A 25,077-nucleotide genomic window follows, 5' to 3' on the forward strand; every position below is an offset into this window, starting at 1 on the left:
ACAAAACCACTGCCAAAAAACCATGAGAGAGCCCTGCAGAGGATGGAGGGCTTGGGCAGAGGGGCAGGAGGCAATGCCAGGGGAGGATGAGGCCCCTGTGTGTGCCTCCTGTGCCAGCAGCTTGGTAATTCCTCCCACTGGTACTGGACACTGGAGGAGCTGGTGCAGGGTACCAGCCCAGCGGAGCCACATGGCCATCACCTGTTCATGTAACCACACAAGCTGATCATGTCAAGTTCCCAGCCAGCCCAATGGGACCTGAGCGGGGAGTAGACACCCACATGCAGAGCACTCCAGGGGTTTAGCACTCCCTGGGCTTCCCTCCCCAGACTAGCAGTGGCTGAACCCCAACTGGGTGCACATGTAGTGTTTAGGTTATAGGAACTGAATTCTGCTCTGAGCAACACCAGCCAGCACCTCTCACTGCAGAGATCCACTGCTCCCCTGCTTACATACACCTGGGTTGCCTGCAAATCCAACTTACCTCTATTTAGGTGTATCCATGAACTATCCACAGAACGAGAGAGGTGCAGTAGTTTCATCCTCATGGCGTGGACCACCACTGTGTCCATTGTGTATCCTTTAATACTTGGGATGTAGGCTGGGAGTGTAGCATGGCTGCCCCTCATCTTTGCCTCCTGCTGCCCATCCCAGCACTTCCACAGCTTTGCCTCATCATGGCACCTGCCTCATGGAAGGGACATAGCATTGCCCAATGGCACTGCAGCTACCACACCTCTGTGTCATGGCCCTGAAATAAAATGGCACTGTTGATCACCCCTCTGGTGTCTCCCAGCATGAGGGGGCATTTGAGTTTGCCCAAGTCCTGGGGGTTGTGAGACACCTATTTCAATAAAAAAACAATTTTGCCATCAAAATGGCTAAAAAGCAGCTCTCACTGACTTGTGCAAGATGGGAAGTTTTGCTGCATTGCCTAGCATACCCCATGGCACAGCAGTGCCTCACAGCAGCCCCTCCTGGCATGGCAGCCCCTCACAGCATGGCAGCTGCTCATGAATCACCTCACAAAATGGCATCCCCTCACAGCAACCCCCCTCCCGGCATGGCAGCCCCTCATGGCATGGCAGCTGCTCATGGATCACCTCACAGAATGGCAGGCCCTCACAGCAACCCCCTCACGGCATGGCAGCCCCTCATGTCATGGCAGCCGCTCATGGATCATCTCACAAAATGGCATCCCCTCACAACAACCCCCCTCGTGGCATGGCAGCCGCTCATGGATCACCTCACAAAATGGCATCCCCTCACAACAACCCCCTCGTGGTATGGTAGACCCTCATGGCATGGCAGCTGCTCATGGATCACCTCACAGAATGGCACCCTCACAGCAGCCTCTCACAGCATGGCAGCCCCTCACAACATGGCAGCCCCCCACAGGATCACCTCATGACACTGGAGTTCCTCAAGCATGGCATCCCCTCACAGGATCCCCTCACAGCATGGGCAGCCCCTCACGGCAGCCCCTCACGGCATGGCATCACCTCACGGCATGGCAGCCCCTCACAGGATCCCCTCACAGCATGGCATCCCCTCACAGGATCCCCTCACAGCATGGCATCCCCTCACAGGATCCCCTCACGGCATGGCAGCCCCTCACGGCATGGCATCCCCTCACAGGATCCCCTCACAGCATGGCATCCCCTCACAGGATCCCCTCACAGCATGGGCAGCCCCTCACGGCAGCCCCTCACGGCATGGCATCACCTCACGGCATGGCAGCCCCTCACAGGATCCCCTCACAGCATGGCATCCCCTCACAGGATCCCCTCACGGCATGGCATCTCCTCACAGGATCCCCTCACAGCATGGCATCCCCTCACAGCAGCCCCTCACGGCATAGCAGCCCCTCACGGCATGGCATCTCACTGCACATGCCCTGGGGCATGGCCTGGGCAGAGGGGGGGATAGGGGTGCCTTTCTTTCCTTTCCTAACTAAATTGCAGAACAAACTGAGTAACACTTGCAAGTTCAGTGGGTTTCCTCCCTCTTTCTTCCATTATTAGACAAGCCCCTCATGGGCCCGGCATCCTCAGCCGGATTTCCCAGGAGAGCAGCCCCCACACCCAAGGCAATTGGTTAATTGCTTTGATGCTCATCACCAAAACCAAGCGGCTGTTGAGCCGCTTTGTCCCCAGGAGCAGCACCAGGAGGAGGAGGAGGGAGCTACCAGGATTTTTGTGCCCGTGTGCGCACCCAAGGACAGGGCACGCGCGCTGGCCCCGCAGGCACCCCTTACCCTTGTGAGCACGGGAAGGTCTTAACAGCTGCCACCATTCACAACTTGTGGGTCTCCTGAATGTGGCCCTTTTACCCAAATCACTGCTCTTTCAGCAGCCACGAAAATCTTCATGAATTTGTTTAACCCGCTTTTGGGCATATTCGTCCCCAATCTGCTGGCTCTCGTGGAGGGTTCTGTCCCTACTGCCTCAACCACCAGGACAGGGCACCTCTGGCCTGTGACCCGGGGGGCTCGTTCCAAAGGTGAGCACTAGATGGAGCATCTGACATCGCGAATACGCTTTTTTTAATCCCGTAAAGGACAAACTGAAAAGCTAAATGAAAGCACAGATTAAGCTGTATCCCTGCCTGCTGGCTGGACACACATTCCCTGCGCAGGGGGCAGCAGGGGATGCTGCCTGGCCACAGCCACGGCTTTCTCCTGCAGGAATGCAAACCCTTAGCAGCCACGGCTCCAGGTAGAGGATACTTTGGGGGCCACTCCTTGTGCTTTCCTCAAGACCAGCCAATCCTCCCATGTTTCTCTTCAGTGGCAGAGGCGATACAAACCCATAGCACTTCAGTTGTGAGTGTGCCCAAATTTGGGAAGGCACACATACAGGTTCTATTGTTTTTGCTTTGGGAAGAGCAAAAGGTGTATGATATTCCTGGAAAGCCTGTGGGTGAGTGCTGAATTTCCAAGAGCAATTAGGGTGCCAGTTAGGATTAGCAGTGACGTCTGTGTGTGATCAGCTCCTCCCAGCAGCGGAAACTTTGCAGAAAATGTTCCTGATATATTCCAGAGCAGAGACACTGCTGGTGAGGCAGAGACAGAGGAAGGGCCCCACTCTCAACAGGTTGGCATCATCATGTGATTATCACTGGCCCCAAAAGGATGCAGCTGCGGCTGAGCCAATTTCCCTGTGATCCATGCAGGGCAGGGGAATCCTGCCCCAGGACCTCCACTGCCTTTCAGCTCTCTGTGCCCTCTGTTCCTTACCTGCTGGGGTGCAAGGCTTGTGAAAGTTCTGTGAGGTCCTCAAGGGGTGTGTGCTATGGCCCAGGAATCAGGAAACCAGGTTCAATGACATTCTTTTTCTGAAAGGAGCCTGGCACAGGGTACTACCATGTAACTGTGGAAAAGCGAAGCAGCGGACCAAGAGCCATCAGCCAGGGGAAGTAAACTGCAGCCATCAACACCAGACTGTGCATCTCCACTTTTCCTCAGACCCTCAAAACTGTTAATTCCCTGCTGCTGGCAGCCGAATTGAAAAACTGGTGTGACAAGGTGACAAACTCTTTGTCTGCGGCAAGCCAGGGGTACAGCATCTCTTGTCCTCTCTCAGATCACTGGACATTTCACTCTCAAACACAGAAGCACTTTGGAGTCCCTAATAGGGGGACAAATTCTTCCTGGGTGGAGCTCTGCTCCTGCAGACCCCACCAGCCACTGGTGGGGTGCACTGTGTGCCGCAGAAGTGCCCCTGTTTCCCTGCAAATGCTTTGGGTGCTGTCAACACAGACTACTTTGCTCTGCTGCTTGCCCAGGTGTGGGTGCTCTGACCCCCAAGTGACCCCCATCAAACGCACTGCGAAGTGCCCAGCCCAGCCAAGGGAGGATGCTGTGCCTCAGTGCCACTCACAGGCCAGGCTGGTCTGGCTATGAAAAGCTCCAGGGTGCTGCTCCTGGGATCTTCTTCCCAGCCACGCTCTGAGGAGTGGGTAAGGCAACCCAACAGGCACCCCCAGCACTGGAAAAACAGGCTGTGCTGGCTTACATTAATCCACAAACTAGGAAGGGCTAAAAAAACCACAAGGAAGCAAAGCATGGTGCTGGAAACCAAGTTGCCTCGGCCATCTCTGCATCTCCTGCAAGGGCTAGCTTCTACATGTCCACATTTCCTCCACCTCTTGCACCAGTTGGCTGTGTTTTCAACTTAAAAAGAAAAAAATGCTTCAGCTTGGCAAAGATAGAAGTGGATTAGGGGAAAAGGTTTGCTAGAAGGCCTCATCTTCTCCCACGACTTCACATACAGTGCTGGTAACAGCACCAAGCCTGAGCTCAAGAAGTGTTTGGACAACACTGACAGGCACAGGTTGTGACTCCTGGGGTGCCCTGCACAGGGCTAGGAGCTGGACTCGAAGATCCTGATGGGTCCCTTCCAACTCAGCATATTCTATGATTCTATGATTCAACAGTGCTGCATCCTTTACACATGCCCAGTGGCTGGCTCTCCTCCTCAAGCTGGTATTTCCCAGCACACAGAGGAGGAAATGGTTGTTTTTGAGACTGCAGCATGTATTTGGAAGCTGGTGAAACTGGTCTGTGCTTGCCTGGCCACGCACCCAGTGCAGGGAGAACGCACAAAGCAGTTCCAGCCTCCAGGATCAGCCATGGCCTCAGCTCCTGGACTGCCCAGGGACGGGAGAGGGAAATCTCCCTGTTCCATGGCTCCAGAACCATGGAGCTAAGAAACAATGTGGAATTAGCAGGTCGCTACTGGGCATTCCTGTGCTGCTGCCGAGCTGTGCTGGACAAGGGTAGTACCCAGGCCTGACCTACACACAGCCAAAGGATTTTCCCACCTATGGAGACCAGGAGTTTAACAGCACTTGCTGTGCTTATGGGCTCTCAAAGGGGCCCTAGATTTATGGGGGGCTTTTCAGACCCACCAAAGAACACAGTAAAAATTACCTTTGCTTGAGGGTTGTTCAGCATCATCAGCAAAATTAGTAGTTAGCATTTGACTCCCAAGATTTCAGAACCTTACCCATGTTTGAGCTGGGGAGAAGAGGGGGCAATTTTCAGATCCCAGCTCAAGCCTGCAGTACTGGCAGAAAAACATTCTACTCTGAGATGCAAATGGAGCAAATTTGCTACTGGAGCCATTGGCTAAGCATGGAAGTTAACCTCTCAAAAGCTATTCCTACAGTCAGCATGATCATAGCCACACTAAAGCAAGTACACTGCAAAAATAGTGGAGCACTGACTGAAGATCTTGTCTCTCCCTCCTTGAGGAAATTGCAAACTTCCATTTCTTTAATCTAATCATTTGCAGGAGGAGATACTTTCTCTAGAAAAGCCAATATAAGAGGGCTGAAAGGTCGGATGGGATAATACGTAATCCAATGTGATAAGGGCTGTTTACAGAATTATTAATCAAACACAAAAGGGAACAGATAGTAACATTTTTTATTAAATATTACAGTGGATCAAAAAGTACAAAATATCTTTTGCCTGCTATGTGATTGGGAAACTATTGGCACATAATACAGTATCAAAAGCATTAATAAGTACAATTTGGAAAACATACAAAAATTGAGTGTTTATAGTTGGCTCAGCTTTATTTCTGGTAGTGTTTAAACTAATGCAAAGGTTACTCAATAACCTTTTAAATGGGAAACTATATAATATTACTGGGCCATTTTTATATATACAAATCATCACCTTACAGAGCATATAGGCTACATAACTTGAATCACAAAAAGTATACAATATTTACAACAAAAGAAAGTTAAAAAAGTATAAACAGCTAGTAGATTATGCTGCCATTATTAGAACATATTTAAAACTGCGGGACTGGGGGGAGAGGGGAGGAAGAGGAAGAGAACGAGCAAAATATCAACCACATGTACAGCAAACAGCACTCATGGCAGCACTGCCAATGCCACCCGCCTCACACCAGTGCAGGAAGTCCCACTGCTCATCAAAATCAGCACGATGGCAAAACTGGCCCAGCTGTGACCTCACTGATCACCACAAAGGAAGCGAGCAGTTGGCGGGCGCGAGGGACCCCCGTGCTGGTCTCTGGAGGCGGCAGCCCCACATCTCCCCAAATGGGGCACAGCTGATGGCAGAGGCAGCACAGCACTTGTGCCCTGCTTGAGCTCCAGCTGCTGCCAAGCCAGCTCCTCTGCTGCTAGGACAAACTGCTTCCCAGGCTTGAACCCACTGGGCAAGCTCTTCACACCAGGCCAGCTCACAGCCACAAAAGACCTGCCACAAACTGCTGCCCTGCTCCCACCCTGCCTGGCCAGGGGCACAATCACACTGGGAATCAGGCCCTACTTCCCATGTGCTTCACGAAGCCTGGCTCAGAGTGTGGCCAGAAGCTACACACGAGCCGTTTGCTGCTGGGCCTCTTCCTTTGGATCTCACAACCTCTAGCATCCCTAATGCATCCTGGACATCGTGCGTTTGAATTGCAACATTTCTTGGAACTGGCTCCTAGTAAATAGATTTATGACTCTATTGCCAATTAGATTCTGCAGTTTCCTTTACAAACCTACCAATAACAATGGTCTGATTGCACAAAGAAAGGCTTGTGCAATTTCATTCAATAATAAGGCCCCTTGAACTCAAACAATGCAAACAAAGCCGCATTTAAGACACTGAGGGGAAAAAAAAGACTTTTCAGCCAATGAAGAATTCAATAGTCTGTTGAAAGATTTCCAAGATTTCTGTTAAAAGAGTTCTTAAACAAATAATGCACTGCTTCTGTTGGGGGTTTATGCCACCATTTCTTTTCCTTAGCCCTGACGTTTTGCCCAGTATGAGCCTCCCCAGCCAGCAGTGGCCAGTCTCCTCAAGGGACAAGCGAGGAGCCTTCTTCCCCACTCCCTGTCCCCCAGCCCTGTGCTGCCTCAGCAGGGCTCCAAAAAGCCTACCAGCAAACTCCAACAGGACATAACCAAAAGGGACGTTGGACACTTTGCGTAAACAAATGCACAACTCCAGAACACACAACTTAACCAAAACAAGGAGAAGCATTTGCTTTGCCAAACACACAACAAGCTTCTGTTCGTGTTTGCTGTAGGTTTTTATATTCTCTACCCCCTTTTCCCCCGCCCTCCTCCCTCCCATCCCCAAACCCCTGACTCTTACGTGATTCAGATCTAGTGCAACTTTACTAGAGATGTCCTCCACACTGCGACCTCTGCCTGGATGAGCCTGCGGTTCTGTTTCCTGTATGACTTGTGGAGCAGCAGGATACCCTGCACTGGCACATCAATGTTCCAAGTTCTACTAGTCTGTTTATCAATCAATTAAATATAGTTTTACCACAGGAATATAAAGTATTTAATTGAAGAAGCTGGATTTGTAACAGTAGACGAGTATATTATTCTGGTTTCCACCTTTGGATATTAAGTATGATACATTATATATTGTATTTGGCTTCATATCACGGGAAAATTTAATGACATGCCTAGCATGCAAAGTGTTTCTTAGTAGTTTGTTTTATCTTTTCATATCAAGTACACTGTCTTTGAACAGTAACTGAGATGGTTTGAATCACAACCAATTTTCACACTGTATAAAGCCTCCAAGTGACACTTTGCTTTATCAATGTCTGTGCTCAGCTACGTAGTGGTGATGTCCTGCAAAGTGAGTATACATCCACAGGGAAGCTCTTTCATCAGGAAAATCCAGCCTCTCCATGCCTGGGCTTTCCCCCTGCAAAAGGATGTGCAGGGAGAGGCCGAGATCCCCGTGGGAGCATGGAAGGACCATCCCAACCACTGCACAGAATCCCCTTACCCATTGGGAGGCAGCACAGAAACAACCTGTAAGCCTCTGATTCAGATCCACACTGGCTCCTCTCACAACTTCTGAAATTCTCAACAATCACACAAACCACAGATCTGTTTTCTGCACTCCTTTGTCATTCAGCAGCTTGAGCCAGGGAGATTTTGTTTTCTAGACCGTTTCTCTGGTAGGCAGGAGGGTTTCACAGCCTAGGTAAGATTAAGTACAACGCTCGACAAATTCACAGACCACGATACAGGAAAGCAAAGCTCGGTGGGAGGGGAGAAGCAGCCCAGGAGCCATCGAAACAACAGGAGGAGGGTGAGAGATGCTCAGCACCTCAAAGGGGTGGGCCGTGGGGAAAGGAACCTTGTTCGCATCCTTGCACCATAACATCACCTACAGTATGTTTATAACCATTAAGATTAATCTGAACCAGTTGCTTCAGTTTGTAAACAGTAAACGTTACGACAAAAACGAAACAAAAACGCTGCTCAAAAGTATAAAGAAACTGGAAAAATTATAAACACGTAATAAAAAAAAATTAGGACAGCCACAGCCTTTAAAAAAGTTGCAGATAAAATGATACTGTTTAATTTAAAAAAAAAATAAGAACCCAAAACAGAAAAACAAACATAAAGAGCACAGAATATATTGGACAAACGAAACTATATAAATTATTGTGACCAAATGTGACACTGGTAGTTTATGAAGTGGATATGTACAGTCAAATTAAACAGTGTTTACCATTCTGTTCTAATAGTGTTAAAATGAAAAAATCTATTGCCGTTTTACTATACATTGCATTGATTGAATCTTTAAAAGTCAGGAAAAGTTACCCAAAAAAGCACATCCACTGATTGTACAGATTCTCGGCCCACTTCTCCTTTCCAGGTTCATCTGAAGTCCTTGACTCATCTGCAACAATGCACAGCCTCTGGTCCTTGGCTCAGTGAAAGGCAAACACAGCCCTCACTGGGGCTTTAGTGAGCTCAGGACTGGGCCTGCGTTTCCACGGCTCCCTTTGAACATCTGCTCTTACCATGTTCAAGTCCTTTCAGAAAACACATACGCAAAATCCAAAAAAATTCCTTTTTTTTCTGTGTTTTTGTTTCTCTCTCTTTTTTTTGTGTGGTTTGTTTTTTTTGTTTTGTTGGCTTTTTTTTTTTTTTTGGCTTGGTTTTCTTTTTTGCAAGGGCAGGGATAAGAGATGAGGGGCTGATGTGGGAGCCAGAATTAAAGAAGCAGTCCTGTCTCCATCCAACTCCAAGACGCTCCTCTAGGCAGGATACAACTGCATCCTGGTTGACAAAAATACAGATTGCTAAATCTGCAAGACATCGTCACAGGGGGAGGAATGTGGCTAACTGAACTTTCTCCTCAGACCTTTGTGAGTGAAGGAGGTTTACAGTTTTGTGCTGGGATGTACAGAGGATAGCTGGGAAGGTGGGAATGCAGCTTGAGGGTTTATAGCAGCTAAAGGATAAATGCTGTTATGCAAAAGGTCACCGTAGGAACTTCCTACAGGTGTTGCTGCAGCTAAGTGTCTGTACAGTTGCTGGGAGTTTGCAGGGGACGTGAGGAATTGTCTCTGCACCATGAAGGAGTGAAGAGCCAAAGGCTGCATTAGTGGGGATAGCACAGTCTGATTTTTCAAGTACTGCAGGGGATGAGAATACCCGGGTGGGAGGCGATTGTTCAGCCCCGTGCACAGGCTTCCCGGATACAAGCCTGGGAAGATGGGGGCTGACAGGGGAAATTTGTGGCTTTCCAGCATGCTGCCAGAATGGAGGCCATGCACTGACTTGCTACCTTCCCCCTCTTGGTCAGGAACCTTGTCTTTCGCCGGGGTCTCCTTTGGTAAGTGAATAGGAGAGACAGCTCGGATTTTTTTTTCAGAAATAACTTTGTCCAAATCCTCCAGGCTCCGTTTCAGAGGCCGGGCAGCCCCCACGTTTTGAGGGCTCGTTCTGCGGCTGATGATAGGCTGCACCATCCCCTCCATCTTCCTCAGGCTCTCCAGCCTCTGGGCCTGCTGCTTCCCAGACCTGTGGAGCAACTCACTGTGTTTTTTTGGGGCTGTCAATGCCATAGGGGACACACGGCAAGCTTTGGGGTTACAATCTAGGCTCACCGTCTGGCTGCCTCCAGCCTGGAATGGGGAGATCCCTTTGCATTCTTGTTGGGCTGTGGATGAGTGAGGGAGACTGGAGCCTGGAACCTTTGCAGTCTGTTTGTGTATGCTCTTTGGAAGACTCAAATCTGTTGGCTGATCATCTGAAGAGGCCTCCACTGTTGCCTTTTTTTCTTGCTGATGCAAAGACGACCGATAATTTAAATTTAGTTTTTCTTGGTGTTTGTGTTGAGTAAAAGTAGAAATATTTTCAGACTCTCTGAACATGTCCCGGGGGAGGTACTTTGATGTCTGTTCATTATTAAGGTGGTGTTCTGTGTGCCTATAAAGGCTGTGCAGATGAGGTGATGAATAGAAATCTGCCAAGAAAGTGGGCACATGGGAGTGCTGCAGTGCCCTTTTCTCACTCATTTTATCTTTGCAGTCCTGGATATCCAACTTCGGTAGGTATGACTCGGCAAGAGAACTGAGGTGATGTTTTGAAAAATCACAGCGCTGAGGATCCGGTTTACTTAGCATGTCATGTTTAAAAACATTATTAATTGACTTCCTTTCTTCCTTGGTTTTAAAACTCTGTACATGTTGTATGACTGAGGGCCTATTAATTGCTACAGGATCAGAATTAGGGGCGTGGGGACCTTGCGATACGCCTGAGGACAGTTCATCTCTGCTGCTGAGTTTCTTTTTGCTGATCAAAGGTGGAGGAGAACCATACGGATAGTTACACGAGAGCGTGGCCCCGCTGACCTGTGACAGCAGCTTCTTTTTTGCCAGGGGTGACATGATGCCTGGATTACCTTTAGAGTACAGCAGTGGTGTGTAACTGAAGGTGGAGTCATCGTTCATGGACCCGGGCAGCTCCTTTTCCTTAAACATGTCGAAGTTCTGCACCACCAGGACTTTGGGTGTTTGCTTTAGTGCATTGTGGATATCTTCATTTCCCAGCTGGTCCACTTTCACTGTGCAGTTTGCGATGTAATCGGCCATCCCTGGCAGTTTCTCATCTTCCATGTCGCTCTGAGTGGGCAGATGGACTGGGAAAGCTGTGAAGGGCATTTCTGGAGGTTCACTTTCCAGGCTGTCAGTAAAAGCTTTGTGTAGTTTTTGTTCAGGCTTTGTGTCTTCCAGGGCATCTGCTGAGGGGTGTAATCGTTTTGTGACAGTGGCATCCAGCACAGTGTCTTCTTCTGCAGGCACAGAAACACTCGAGAAAGAAGATGAGTGCTGAACCTCCTCCTTGGCTTTCTCACTGTTGGTGCTGTTTTCTGTCATGTCTGTCTTCTCCAGAGGCAGTGTCCGAGCTGTCTCTGGTGAAAGAGATGGAGGGCCTTGCACAGGTTGTTTCACCTCTCCCACTGTAGGATGTTCAGGGAAGTTCTTCTGGTCTGCTGATTCTTGATCCTTCTCTTGTTCTGATGAAACCTAATGAAATGATTCAACAGACAATAGTAAGAATGCAGTATGTTCTGGCAGCCTGTTTGTAAGGTTATACACAGTACGCTGCTGGCTACTTGTACAGAAGGACTTGCCAACCACCTTGCTGGCACGTGAAGACTCTAACATCAGGTGCTGGACTCAAAGAAAGAGAAGTATCTCCAGGAAATATTAAAAAATACACCATCCCTGTCAGAGTTACAATAAAGCATTTCCAAACAGCAGATGGTTGTAACCTGATGAGAGGCACTGGTGGCTTGATCAGATAGCTAAATGCTGAGGTTATACACTCTTTTAAAATTAATTAGGCAAATGCAGAAGAGCAGATTTCATGACACAAACAATAAGGCTATAGAAATTTCTCCTACCAGCCAACTTCACCCAAGAAAAACCACACTATTCCTACGCTTTTCCTTCCCTAAAGTCTCTCCTTCATAGCTATCTTAAAATTCAGTGATCACACAGGAGATCATTCACACCCAGTTCTGCATTAAAGTGTGAAAATGATAGAAACGGCATACCAGAAATCCCTATTGTAGGCAGCAAATCACTGCCACAGCTTAACTAGGACACACATTTTTTTATTAACGGATTAAAATGAAGTTGTCAACATTCAGTAAGTGTGTGTGTGCCTGCTATTACAAACATGGCTTTTATACGTTCTCGTCAATGGGACCGTGGCTCGTTCTGCTCCCCCATTAATACAGCGTGTGTGCACAATTCACACTATTCATCCCATTATGTAGCTGCTTGAACTATGACCCCCAGAGGTCACCAGAGCATCCCATCTGCGATCCAGCTGACTGACAGCCCTTTTCAAAACTGCTGTCACTCTCCTCTGACATGTCATGGTAGAAGACAGTCATAAAACAGCAGCATTGTGCGACTCCTTTATTATTATTGTTTTCTTTCTTCCTTCATTGTAAAGATAAGACGCACCGAGAAAGTTATCATCTAAATGCTGCTTTATGGTCTGTCGCAGGAGCAGGGAATTGGAGACGGTCCTAACGAATCTAACCCTCTCAGAGATTTATTTCTTCACAGCTGCTTTTAAATATTCCTGTTTGGTTGGCCTATTAGTTACAGTGTCTGTTAGTCATCCTAACTTCTTCTTTTTAAACTCGTAGCTGCCTTTTGCAGCCAAATACCATCATTAGGTCCTTTACAAAGTACCATCGCTAGTCTCTTGAGCTTATAAAATTACAGGCAAATACCAGACAGATGAGCAAAGCAAGGAAGAGAAAAAAAAAAAGAGAATCATACTTAATAACTGTACATTCTGCTCTTTGTTTCTGTTAAGCAATACTTTGATTGAAGTTTCAGCTATTGTGAGGAAATGTGCAGTCTAAGGCTAATAGCATTTTGTCTGGTGTCTTGTTACACTGACAATGTCATTGTGATGGCAGGAAAACAGTGAAGAGCACAAAGGCAAATGCAATCCTAATAAATTCAAGTTATATTCTCTCCCTGCATACTTCTAATGGTGAACGAGTTGAACATGCAATTGAGACCACCACACATCTGTAACTGGATTATGCTTTTCCAGCTCAGTTTCCAGGCCACATGCAGTAATGGCTTAAGCGGTGGCTTGGTTGGGGACATGCCTACACATTTATGTGGTGGCTATAGGCTCTCCCTCAGAGCAATACCCCATCAGTGCTGTGCCTAGATGAGGGCCCAGGAATGGGGCTCCACTGCCAAGGCATGGCTCCAGTGCAAGAGACAAGCAACCTTCTGCCTGGCTCCAGCACACTTGGATTTTGCTCCATCCAAAGGAGCTGAACATCTCCAGCCTGCTACCCCTGTTAAGTGCGACATCCTGGGCATGGAGCCTTCCATTTGGCAAAGCACAGATGAGTTCTGGAGCCCTACACCCACCAAGGGGTGAAACATCCACCCTGCAGCCCCTTCACTGCTGGGGCTTTGTGTGATCACTGACCTGCATGGTGACTGACATGGAGGTCAAGATACTTAATAGCCTGCCCTGATCAAATAGGGGCAGGACACGTCTTCCACCCCAGTCAGGGAGGAGACATTAATTCTGCTATAAAAGATGCCATTTTACAATAGGGAACTGCCATAATTGTACATTTTTATTGTCTCATCTAAGCTCCCTACATTTCCGATAAGCGCAGCTTAGGAACTCTTCCTGCAATCCACACAAAAATAACTTCAGTTTAAACAGCAGGAAGTTTGAGATAGGGAACAACAAAAGCAAGGAAATTCAAAGTGAAGGCTGTTGCTCTGTTGCTGACTTGTTATGCTGGGCATAGCAGCAGTGGTACTGATAGTGTGTAATGTGTCTTCCTGATCCAAGACCCTCAGTAAATAATCAGGGATGAAGGAATGACAAGGGAAGGGAGCAGAAGCTTTCACTTCACTTCTCCTTGCTTTGGGCAACTTGTCTTGCAACCTTCCAGTGACTAAAGCACGTTTGTGCACACTCTCCTCTTGATGTGTTTTTGTTTTTTTCTTTAATTTTACCCAAACAGGGCTCTCCCTACTTTAAAATTACAGATAAGAAAAAAGTCTTTCTGGGTATTGTTCTTAAATTAGATATTAATGGTACTGTTATTTAAAACACAAATTCTTCTTTGGATGGGAGACTGAATTGTCCTTGTAAACTTAAAGAGGTAGCGGGACATGAAACCCCAAATTTTCTGTTCTCAAAACTGGGTACATGGAGTCTCAGAGGCATCTGCATTTACAGGACCTGCATTGTTTTTTTAAAACAATGAAGAGGAGGATTGTTGATAGCTGACTCAATACAATTTCCAAACAAGTTTAGAACCAGGACTTCTGTACCTGCCAGACGCAATGAAGTCAAAGGAGCAGCCATAGTCTGCCGGGCACATCATGTGTTTCGACATTCTTTAAATACTTACTTTCACTGCAACGCCTTGAAGGCTGCTGTGATCTGGCAGACTGAGACAGGAAAAGCAACATGTTTTGCAGGGGTTGTGTGTGAGGAGCTTCACCACCTCCTTCACATGCGGTGTGAGCGGGGCACAGGAGAGTGGGCAGATGTGCAAAGGAAGGTGCTTAAATAACACTGGAGCAAAAACCCCATTGATTTTGCATCACTTAACAACACCTGAAATTTACACTTATTTGCAGACAAATACGAGTTCTACCATCAATGTTACCCTGAGCTGTGAACACAAACTCTCTTCTACAGGGCTGTCCTATGCCTGCAAGTAACGTGGCTGTATGTGGAAAACTGGGGCCTGCCCATGTGAAGCAGAGTGACACCAAAGTAACCTATTATGCCTGAATAGGAACCTCAGCTGAAAGCCATCTACTGCTCGGGAGAGGGAAGTTGATCCCATGGCTTGGAAGGTGGTTCCCTCAAAATGTGACCTTTCAGTTAAAAAAAAAACTTAGTATAATATAACAAAAATCCTAGGGAGCAGTATGTTTTCTCACAGTCATGCATACATCTGTGAGCACAGAAGGGCTGATCCAGAGGTTACCATTATAAAAATCAGCTGTGTCCAACAGTTACCACAGTATTATCAACAATATTAGAGGTTCCCGCACCCTATACTTAGATTAGGAAATAACTGTGGTAGTTGTGTGGTTTCCCTTTGGCAGCTGCTGATCTGTTAATGGTGACCACTGTATAATACAATGAACAGAACTGGTACTAGTCAGATCCAGAGCCTGGTCCTCTGCCATCCCCACTGTGCAATATGGAGCAAATTGGCTGCCATTCACAGCCCAGCAAAATCCCAGCACAGATAGTATCACAACAGCTGAATTTCCATTGCTGAGCAAACTAAAAGGCCAACTGGTTGGAATTCTCCAGTTTAAATTATATATTTTATCACTGGATTTCATGTGATTAAAGCTGTGCATTTTTAATTGAAAAACTGAAAAGCAGGGAAGCAACAGACCTCAGATGCATCTTGGGGTTTCTGTGAATTATCTTTTTCCTTCTTGCTCTTTTGGTTTTCATTTTTGATGCGTTTTGTTGCAGACACTTTTGTTTTTGCTTCACTCTCCTGGGAACTGTTATCCTGTTTTCGAGGTTTCACTGGAGGCAGTGGCTTATCTTCCTCTCCTTTAATAAATCTTTCATATGGCAGGATTAATCTAGGGGATTAAGGAACAAATAATTGATCAGGTTTTGCTGTTCTAGCAAAGAAAAAAAAAGTATCTGCTGTGAGCAGTTTACTTAATAAATCCATTTTCTTCCATGCCATAAAAGCAACAGTTTAAACTCTACATCTATAAATCCAAGTATAAGAAATCAATTTATTTGGCAAGATTATAATGTGGAATAAATTCAGTGGAGTTAAGAGTTCGTGTGGATTAGTTGTCAGTAACTTCACAGTGGTTTGTGTGGCTACACCAATTTGTACCAGATGAGAATATCAGCCATTATGTTTTAGACTGATTAAAAAAAAAAAAATTCCACTGCTTATTTTTATTTTCCCTCCCCAACTTTAACAGCATGCAGCAAGCCCCAGGAAAACACCTACAAAGCCATAGCCAACTTGGTAACAGCTACACAATTTCCAGGCTGCTGGTTCCCCTGACTGCAAGGGCGAGTGCCAGGAACGTGGCAGGGCAGGAGAGCTGGGCTGCAGAAACCCTGTGAGGTGGGCACAGCACCCGCCCGGCCGTCACCAGTGCCAGCCCAGCCATGTCCGTGCAAGGCACCCATGCAGTGACAGTCACCAGAGCCTTTCTTAAGGAAGAAGTGGAGAAGAGTTAAATATGAAGGAATTCTTCACTGTGGAGCTGTCTGCCACAAAGTGCACAAAATTGCTTTAAAAACACAAGGAAAAAACACAAAAAATATCCTCCCCTGAAAGCATCAAACACACCGAGTTTCAATCTCTCTGTTTTCCCTTTGCAATTCTTGATCTGAAAGGAAAAATAACTGATATAATTAAAAGGGATGGATTGCATTACAATCTCAGTTTCAACTTCAGTGATTAAAGTTTTTATAATGCATTTTAGTATGATTAATGACTCACTGTGGGATTAATATAAGACTCAGACTTTAAAAATATGAACATTAATACAGCAAACATAATCTGTTAAAAAAAAAGACAAGTTGACTCTGTGAAGAAAATGTACTTTGCTTATAAATAACATAGATCTACTCAAATACCAGGAATCCTTAATTATCTTTAATCTAAGACTCCAAGGCAGAAACCTCTTAGGTTCAGATATTCGTTTGTTATCCTAGAATCAGTTTCTAAGCATGCAATTTTGATTTACATACTTAGATGTTCAAACGCAGTTTGGGCTTAAGAGAGCAGAATTAGATTGCTCGTGATCATAATATTTTACTTTTTAATAAAATACAACATAAATTATGTTAAAATATAAACCTAATTTATGCTATATTAGAAACAAAATTCATTAACTGAGCATGCTCTGACATGGTATGTGCAAAGAGGCGTGAATAATACTTTCTAGCCCTGAATTTGGCAGGGCTCCAGTAATGAAGCTAAGCAGAGCCCACAGGGAATATTCATCTTCAGATCCCATTACAAACTGAGTTTAAACATGTTACAGCTGCTAAAACTGGAAACTGCTCCCTCTATGCAAACTTAGCAAAATAATGTGTAGTTGCCAAATACCTGCTTCCCACTGTAATATTACAGGTAATGTTTATATAAAAAAAGCATAACTAAGCAGAAGAAGAAAAAAATAATCCTGTTCATACTTGAGGCTGCTACATTTCATTTGCAAAGCACAAATATTGGTGAAAACACCGAATTCCTCCCCGCGCTGCACAAAGCACTTTGGACTTCACTTACAGGCAAGGTTGGGTTTCACACAGGGCAGTGCCGAGGCTGCTCTGCCATGTGTTAAGTATTTAAAGTCGCTTTTAATAAAAACACATTTTATTACAGTAATTGTTAGCACTGCGAGGGGAGTGTTTGACTTTGTTTTGTTTCCATGGGAACGCATCGCCCATTAAAAATCTACATATTCCATCCATAAAGGTTTCAGCCGCTGTCCGGTGCCTCATGGGGACAGAGATGCTCCCGGCCCCAGGAACGAGCCTTTCCCTGGAAGATGCCAAGGGATTAACCCAGTGGCTATGGCCGGGCCAGGAGCAAGGCCCGGGCCAACATGATTAATCACTGCTCGCGTGCTCTCCGCTGAGCCTTGTAGGGTAACGCGGGACCCAAACTCCTCCTCCTGCCTCTGCACCTCTCCAGAACTCATTAGCTTGGGTGCTAATTAGTAACCATGGCTTAAATTTCCTTTTCTGATCTTAAGGGTTCATGTGGGAGTACAAGGTTTTCATTTTAGTTATTTTTCACTGAGCTCAGCAGTTGGCAGACCGACAGCAGTAAAAATACATTTCACATAGCCGGTCAGTGGCCTGGAGCCAGTGGCAGGAAATCTGGAATTAAATGTTTCGTGTATCGGGGAGGCGGCATGACTAAGGTAAAACTGAGTCAAAACACAAGGATGGCTTGTTCTAGGATTTTCCCCTCCTCGTTTCAAAGGAGTGCCGGCCGAGGTGGCTTTGGGGGGCGGCTGGCGAGGAGCCGGGCAGGAACGTGGGCTGCGAGACCCCAGGGAGCAGCACCGAGCCCAGCAACAGCAGCAATTGCCTCTTCACGTAGAGATTTCCGTCGGTTGCAATTTTCACTGAATGTTTTTTCAGTTATCCTGTCATGGTACAACACAATTACCCACAGGATATGATCTTATCATTTGATTATTAGAAGTTTTTATAGCGCAGGAGTAATAAAGCTAATACAGCTCTCTCAACATGTAAGCAGCCGGCTCACATGCCATGAAAGCAGCCGGCTTAGCCAATTTAAGGTCAATATTGCCCAACACCGGAAGAATGCGATCTGCTGTTAGCCAAATAGTTTAGCAGAATGTGACATGTCTGAAACCAGCACAAGATATTTTTTTCTTGGTCAAATATTTGCACTGCAGGTAAGATTTAATCAATCTTTGCACAAGGAGATGTAAAGACAACGTCCAAAAAACTGGATCCAGATACCTCAAATGTATCGCGTGTTGGAAACAACAATTATGTTTTCAGTCGCTTTGAACTGTGGCTGTACTTCCCGACAGGGGGGGAAGTATAAAAGTATTCATAAAAAAGGAAAAGAGGGGGAATATTTTGTGGTCTAAAGAATATTTACTTGTAAAGCCTGCGAGAAGACCAAATAAAAGGGTCTTTATCATGATCAAGATTCCAATATTAACATTAATAAAATGTATTATTTATAAGTCAATTAACATAAATAGAATATGTAAGCACTAGTGTATTAAAAAAATCTTTCCACAGGCAGCAGATTTTTAGCAGCATGAGGTTTTTTTTTTTTCCTGGAATAATACAAGAATAACATTTTCCAGCCAAGAGCAGAAACAGTAGGGGAGTCTTTGCTATCACAGGGCTTCTTATTAAATTCAGTCACTGTGAAAAGCCAGTCTTTTTCCTTTTTTTCTTTTTCTTTTTTTTTTAAATAAAGACAACTTAAAATCAATACAAGTTAGATTAACAAATCAGTACTATACTAATCCTGATTTATTACAATCGGCAATATTAAGTTTAATCACGTATAAACTGCTATTAAAAAAAGATTTTCCTTTAGTAAGTCCTGAATTAAATAATGGTGCAGTGTACCGAGTTTTTAGATCTGCATCATCTGATATTATGAAAAATTCAATGTACTTCTCTGCAGCAGATGTCAGAGGTCAGCAAATCTATTACAGTAATGTAAGTAAGCTGGCTTTCTGCCAACCTTTTTTTAAAAAACACTGAAGCAGATAATTTTATATTTACAAATTCTAAAATCCTCCAGGGACTAAATCTCTTTCCCAACAAAAAGCAGAAACTTCATATTAGAGAAATGTATTTCACAGTATATCAAACATGTCTTCATCATTAGCATTTCATAAAAAGAAAAAAAAGCCCTTAATCTTTATTAGTCAACATTTTTTTTCCCAGCTACAGAACTAACAGTACAAGTTCTCATCTGAGCCAGTAACCACTACATGTATTGATTATGCAGAATGAATGACTTTTTTGGCCTGACTCTGCTTCACAGGACACATGAGAGCACATCTATTTATAGGCATGATAAAAAAAAATAGTTACAATAATGCAAAGGATCTGACCAGCCCAGAAAGAGGAAGGAAATTAAATGTTAAGGCTGCCAGTTTCCTCTTTAATTCTCCCTACTGTGTATGGATATGACAGGGCTCTGGGCTGGGGAGGAACCATATGCCCAGGACACACAGGGTGATGGAGGAAAGGAGGCAACCCAGCACAACCCCTACAAATTTTTTTTTTTGTATCGCTGTTTCAGTGTTTATTTTTGTTTTCTTTCTGGCAGAATAAAATATTTCAGCATGTTGACATCAATGTACTTTCTCCAGGGATCCAAGCCCAAGACAAAATAGGATGCATTGGAGTCTCTCAGCCACAAGAATAATCTTGGAAGGCCTTAAAATATCAAAGTCCACTCCTTGGGAGATGTTGCCCCATTCGCACCCTTGGCCAGGTTAAGGAGGCTAATTGCAACAGAAATGAAAAATGATTTAAATTTGCTCCACCAAATGAATACAGCAACCAGTTAACCCATGGAACTCACTGCCAATGGATATCTTGGGGCCAAGGGATTAGTGAGATTATGCAAGGATTAGATGCTAATGTAAATCATGAGAACATTAAGCTGTTAGAGCTTCAAAAATGCTGAAAAGGGACAGGCAATAGGTCTCTTTAGTGGTAGGAATTTGGAAAATGCTTTCCTCCTGAGCACGTAAGGCTATGGTGGCTCCAATTCCTTCCTCTGCAGGCACTACCAGAGCTGGGGGGCAAGACAACCGGTTTTTTCAGTCCAAGAGGGCACCCATCTGCTCTAGGATGTCCTCATAGCAGCTGGGCAGAGCTGCCCACAGCCCCTGCAGCCAGAGGGTCTGAGTGCAGGGCTGGGACAGCCCCTGTGGTGAAAATGGGTCCCTATCAGTAACCTCAGTGAGAGAAACCTGATTCTTTTCCCCTAGAAAGTCAGTGGCAAAACATTCAGCTGTTCTAAGGGACCAACAGGAATGCCTGAGCTCTGATCCCAAGAGAAGTCTTGTCTTTTTTTACACTGCTGCTTTTCAAAAAATAAATCTTCGAGCACTGGTCCAGTGCGGGCAAGGGAAACAACAAGGGAAAACTTCAATGACAATCAGTTGGTGGGGATAGCCAGGAGCAGGAGGCAGCTCTCCTGGGCACCAGTGACACTTTCCCAGGAAAGAAGGGAGAGGACTAACCCAAACTTTAAGGTCTCAGCTTGTTTTCCAAAATGGGAATATAAAATACACTCAGGAAATGAAGCAGTGTGTTCCTGAAGTCTGCTTTCCCTGGATTGCATTGTACAATGCAGGGGTTATGAAAGCAAGCCTCACGTGCTTTTGTGCAGAACACAATAGCAACGGCTTTATTTGCATTTGTCTGAAGTACAAAACTGGCACGTATTATATCAGCAAAGACAAAATATGCTGGAGTTCAATTTTCTTTCCAAAGAACTTTCCTTCCTTAAAGAAATGGCTCTTTCATCCTTTCAACAACAACTTTCCTCACAGCCCACTGGGAGTGCTGGTGGGTAATGAGAATGGCTTACTGCTGAAAGGTGGGAACAGCGCTGCTCTAAGAGAATTCAAAGACACTTCGTTTTAAGTAAACTGGAAATTAGTGACATTACAAACACAGCTGCTGATTTAACTGCACAGCCCAGTGAGGCAAGCTCAGGCACTCCTGATCCTAGGGCTCAGCAGGGGGAGATGAACAACTCCAGTCTTCTGCCTTTGGCGCAGATTTACAGCATGGAAAAGAGTCAAAGCAAGGGTGGTGGACACAGAGCAACTTCCCCAGCTCTCTCTACCAAAACCACTACAAGGCTCTGTTTTGGCCATAGTCACCATTTCTGCATCTAAAGGCAGACATGCATTTTTTCTGGTAGGTCCATGGAGTCCCTGCAATGTTTGGTCCCTAGGCTCAGAACAAGCTTATAGATGCCATTTTGCATTGCCTGTGGGGTGCAGGTCTCCTGGCAGGACTCCAAAATCCTGCTGACCCTCCCTGGGAGCTCTGAATTACATCTATATTGCAGAAAGCTGAACAAACTATGGGCATTCTCTTTCATGTTAACAAAATTCTAAAGTACAAGGTGGAGATTCCCAGCATTGCTGGGCAGTCTGAGGGACAAGATCTTGGTGCTTACTCATCAGTGCTGCTCCTGCAAAAGAGAATGGCACACACCTCTCACTGTGCAGCACTCTCCTGGGGCTACTCAGCTCCCAGCAGGGAAAAGGGGCTTGTCCCCTGTGCTGAGTCTGTTCCTACTCCTGCATGTCAAGGAATGAGACTGCCATGGGTGACACTGACTCCAAGCTGGACTGCTAGCACCCCCAGGCTCTGGGCACTGCAGGGCCCCAGCACCCAGTCAGTGCCAAGGCACACGTGCATGGTGGGCATGCCTGGCAAGGGCCTCTCTGCTCAGGTGACAATGCACCCAGCAGCACTGGGCAGCACTCAGCGTGCCCCAATTCTGCTGGGACAAACTCCTGGGTGAAAGGAAGGATGTAGGTGGGAAAACAATTCCCCACCAGGAGAGAGATCATCTGCTTGCAGGCACTTAAAGGCACTGCCCGACTATCCATAACTTTGCACTCAAGGACTCCTGCTGACTCCAGCAATGGCCACTAAGTTGCTGAGGCTGAAACCCCAGAAATTTTGAAAAAAAAAAAGCACGTTCTCAGATGTTTTAAAAGGACAGCTAGGGATCTGTTTTAATGGTAAACAATTACATTCCTCTGTCATCTGATACTTTTTAAATTTTGGGGAGGGGGGAAGCTTTCTGAATTTTCAATAGTTCCTTTGTTAAAGCATTTGTTACTCACATAATTGAAAAGATGTTTGTTCAGTGGTATGCTTGAGAGTACAGTTATTTAATCTTAATGATAAAGCCCTGAGGGCAGAAAATCATAAGTAGAAACCTCTTGTTATTTATCAAAAAGGAAAAAAAAAACCCAAACCAAAAACCTAGGAAAATAAAGAGAGAACTGAGACACCTCATCTATCTTCAGGCTTAAATTTGTGCTTGATGGAAAACTATGGAGACAATTTGCAACTTGTGAAGTTTTCTGGGAGTCTGGGACCAGCTGAAGTGTGAGGGGGGCAGGGAAGTGGGGTGAAGACAAAAATAAAACAAGGAGAGAAAACTGTTGCTTGGCAAGTTTTTTTTGAGTCAAACAAAGAGCTAGTTGTAGTTTACAGCATGACATAACATTTGATTAATTTTTGCCTGGGGATGTTTTCACACTTAACAGTGTAAATCAAAACCTTCTATTAATTACAATGTGTATAAAAAGATAACCATAAGCAATTTCATGCAGATGCTATACTAGCCCCCTACTTTTTGTTCCCTCTAACGACTGGCTGTTATTTCCTGCGAAATTCCACTGAAATGCTTACATGTTATGAAAGTTATCCAAACCCTTTAGAAAACCAAACAGCATTTGCATGGAACACAGGGCTCTCCTGCATATTGAATTACTGCACAATATCCTCAGGGTAGACAGACTTTATGGCTGTTAAAGGGAAACCATGTAAGGGACCTATTTTGACCTGCCTTGTGTTTGTGATCATATATAATTTTTATGTGAGAGATTTAGAAAGAAAAATGATAGAATGGGCTCTGAACTGTACAAGGCACTGCATCTCCTGAAGTTTAGTCCCCTGGTAGATGTGCAAGTACCCAGGGCCCAACTCACAGCCAGAATAAAACCCTCTACAGGTCAGTGTCCAAAGCGTGGGCACAGCCACCTGCCACCCCATTGTGAAGAAATAGAACCCATCTCACCTATCTGCTCCTCCTCAAGTTCCAGGTGGCTGTGTCTCTGCAGAATACTTTCCCACTCAGCTGCCTTAATTTACTGCGAGCACAAGGCCTAATAAATCCCTCTCCAGCTGTGTCTGCCCAGGACAGACTGGTTTTTGAAATGCTAGTAACTTGTGAGGGCCAGCACAGGAGACATGCTGCTGAAGAGCGGGACTTGGGCCATGAGGTTCTCTGGGTCCATCCTTGCTGGAGATCCCAAGGGAACCCAGCCTCCTGCAGCACCGAAAGAGGCCAGGAAGCCACAGGTCTGTGGCACCATGCATCTGTCTGCCATGATGCTTCCCAACATGTCTGTCCACCAGAGAAGCCAAGGAGCGCTACTGCATGCCCTGCACAGCACAATCCCCCAGCTACTGCATGCCCTGCACAGCACAATCCCCCCAGGCTGTGTGTTTGTGCACAGCCTGTGCACGGGACTTGCTCTGGAGGAAACCAAGATGAATCGCAGCCAGACTTGGAGACAGAATAAGATCCCAACGGGTAATTACGAATATTTCTGTTTTGTTCAATGTATTTTATTGGGAACTTTTTATACCTTGCCAACAAGCAGGCTGGGTTTTTTGGTTTGGTTCTTTTTTTGGTGGGGAGAAGGGGGGAGCAGTGGTGTAGTGTTTACAAAAAATCCCTGACAACAACGTCATCAGCAGTGCAGAAACACAGCCTACTGCTCGTGCCAGAAAGTCAAAGCTGCCGATCATGTGTTTTGTGTAAAAGCGAAAAGAAACCTCAAACCCTGCATGTGAAAACCACATCTGCATTATTAGGGGAAGACAGCATGGGGCAGAGTGCTTCGCAGAAAAGGAGCCGTTTCTGAGGGTTTCTTGATAAGCGAGAGAGAGATGCAGGGTACTGACAAGAGCTGAGAGAGGTTCAAGGGAACGCTGTAGGCTGAATCAGCTCATACCAACCACACATCTCTGCCTTTCTGTGATCATGAAAGATCATTAGAGGAACACTAATGAAGACAGTAACGACCAAAACAACAACACCTTGTAAGCTCTGTACAGTCCAAGTCGTGCACAGAGCAACAGTCCCATGATGGGAAAACATTAATGCTTTTTATATTGGTAATCATCTGTAACATGAGCAATTAAGTACAGTACTAATGGACTATAGCCAAGAGCCTGGTACTAATATTAAAAACTGACAGAGATGAATAGGTTTGGAAGGAAAACTAGGCTGACAAAGACATTTTTATGAAGTGCTTGGGCCTATTTGGAATAACCCAATCAGAGGCAGGTCTAGACCAGCCATGCCTACAGTGACAGTAACGTATTCATTGGCATTATACGATGCCTGCTATGCTTTAAATAAAAACACTCATTGCTTCTACTCAGAAACCCGCACTTTCCTTATTATACTCATTAATAAAACAGAAGTTGTCTAACTGATATATAATATAACACTTACTGAAACACTGGCAGCCTTGCCTTATTTTAAAATGAAAACAGTTACTGGAAACAGGAACTGTATTAATGATAAATGAATCAGCTGAAAATGCACACAAAACCTTTCTTTCCCTTTTACCAGGGAAACAAAGAAAACACCGCCCCAACTGAAGCAGTCTACCTACCTATAGCACACCAGCAGCTACCACCACAAACCCTGTTCCAAAACAGCAGGGAGCAGAGCAACGCATTCCCCAAAACCTTAAAATCTGGCTTTGTTCCAGCTTTTGCCATCCGCTGTACCATGAATCTGCAGCCACATGGTAGCTCTGCAGAGGTTATAAACACCTTTACAGAAAGCAGTATTTCTCCATTGGATTTGGTAGACAGAAAGACAATTTTGCCCTCTCCAGTGCTTGTATTTTGTGTTTGGGTTTTGTTGATTGGTTGGCTGTTGTTAATGGGTTTTTT

The 25,077-nt window shown here is 45.5% G+C and overlaps 1 protein-coding gene across 3 annotated transcripts in view; it reads right to left on the minus strand.

Moving 5' to 3' along the window:
• Positions 1-5,413: 5,413 nt before the first annotated feature.
• The window catches only part of ARID5B (AT-rich interaction domain 5B), a 116,740-nt gene continuing 97,076 nt past the window's right edge, over positions 5,414-25,077 (minus strand). For all 3 annotated transcript variants that reach the window (XM_066554562.1, XM_066554563.1, XM_066554561.1), the window contains 2 exons: positions 15,230-15,428; positions 5,414-11,321 (listed from right to left, as the gene is read on the minus strand). In XM_066554562.1, the coding sequence (XP_066410659.1) occupies positions 9,171-11,321; positions 15,230-15,428 (2,350 nt within the window). In that variant the 3' untranslated portion in view covers positions 5,414-9,170. The remainder of the gene's footprint in view (positions 11,322-15,229; positions 15,429-25,077) is intronic.

The sequence above is a fragment of the Molothrus aeneus genome, chromosome 8 (assembly GCF_037042795.1).
Source record: "Molothrus aeneus isolate 106 chromosome 8, BPBGC_Maene_1.0, whole genome shotgun sequence".
Classification (NCBI taxonomy): domain Eukaryota; kingdom Metazoa; phylum Chordata; class Aves; order Passeriformes; family Icteridae; genus Molothrus; species Molothrus aeneus.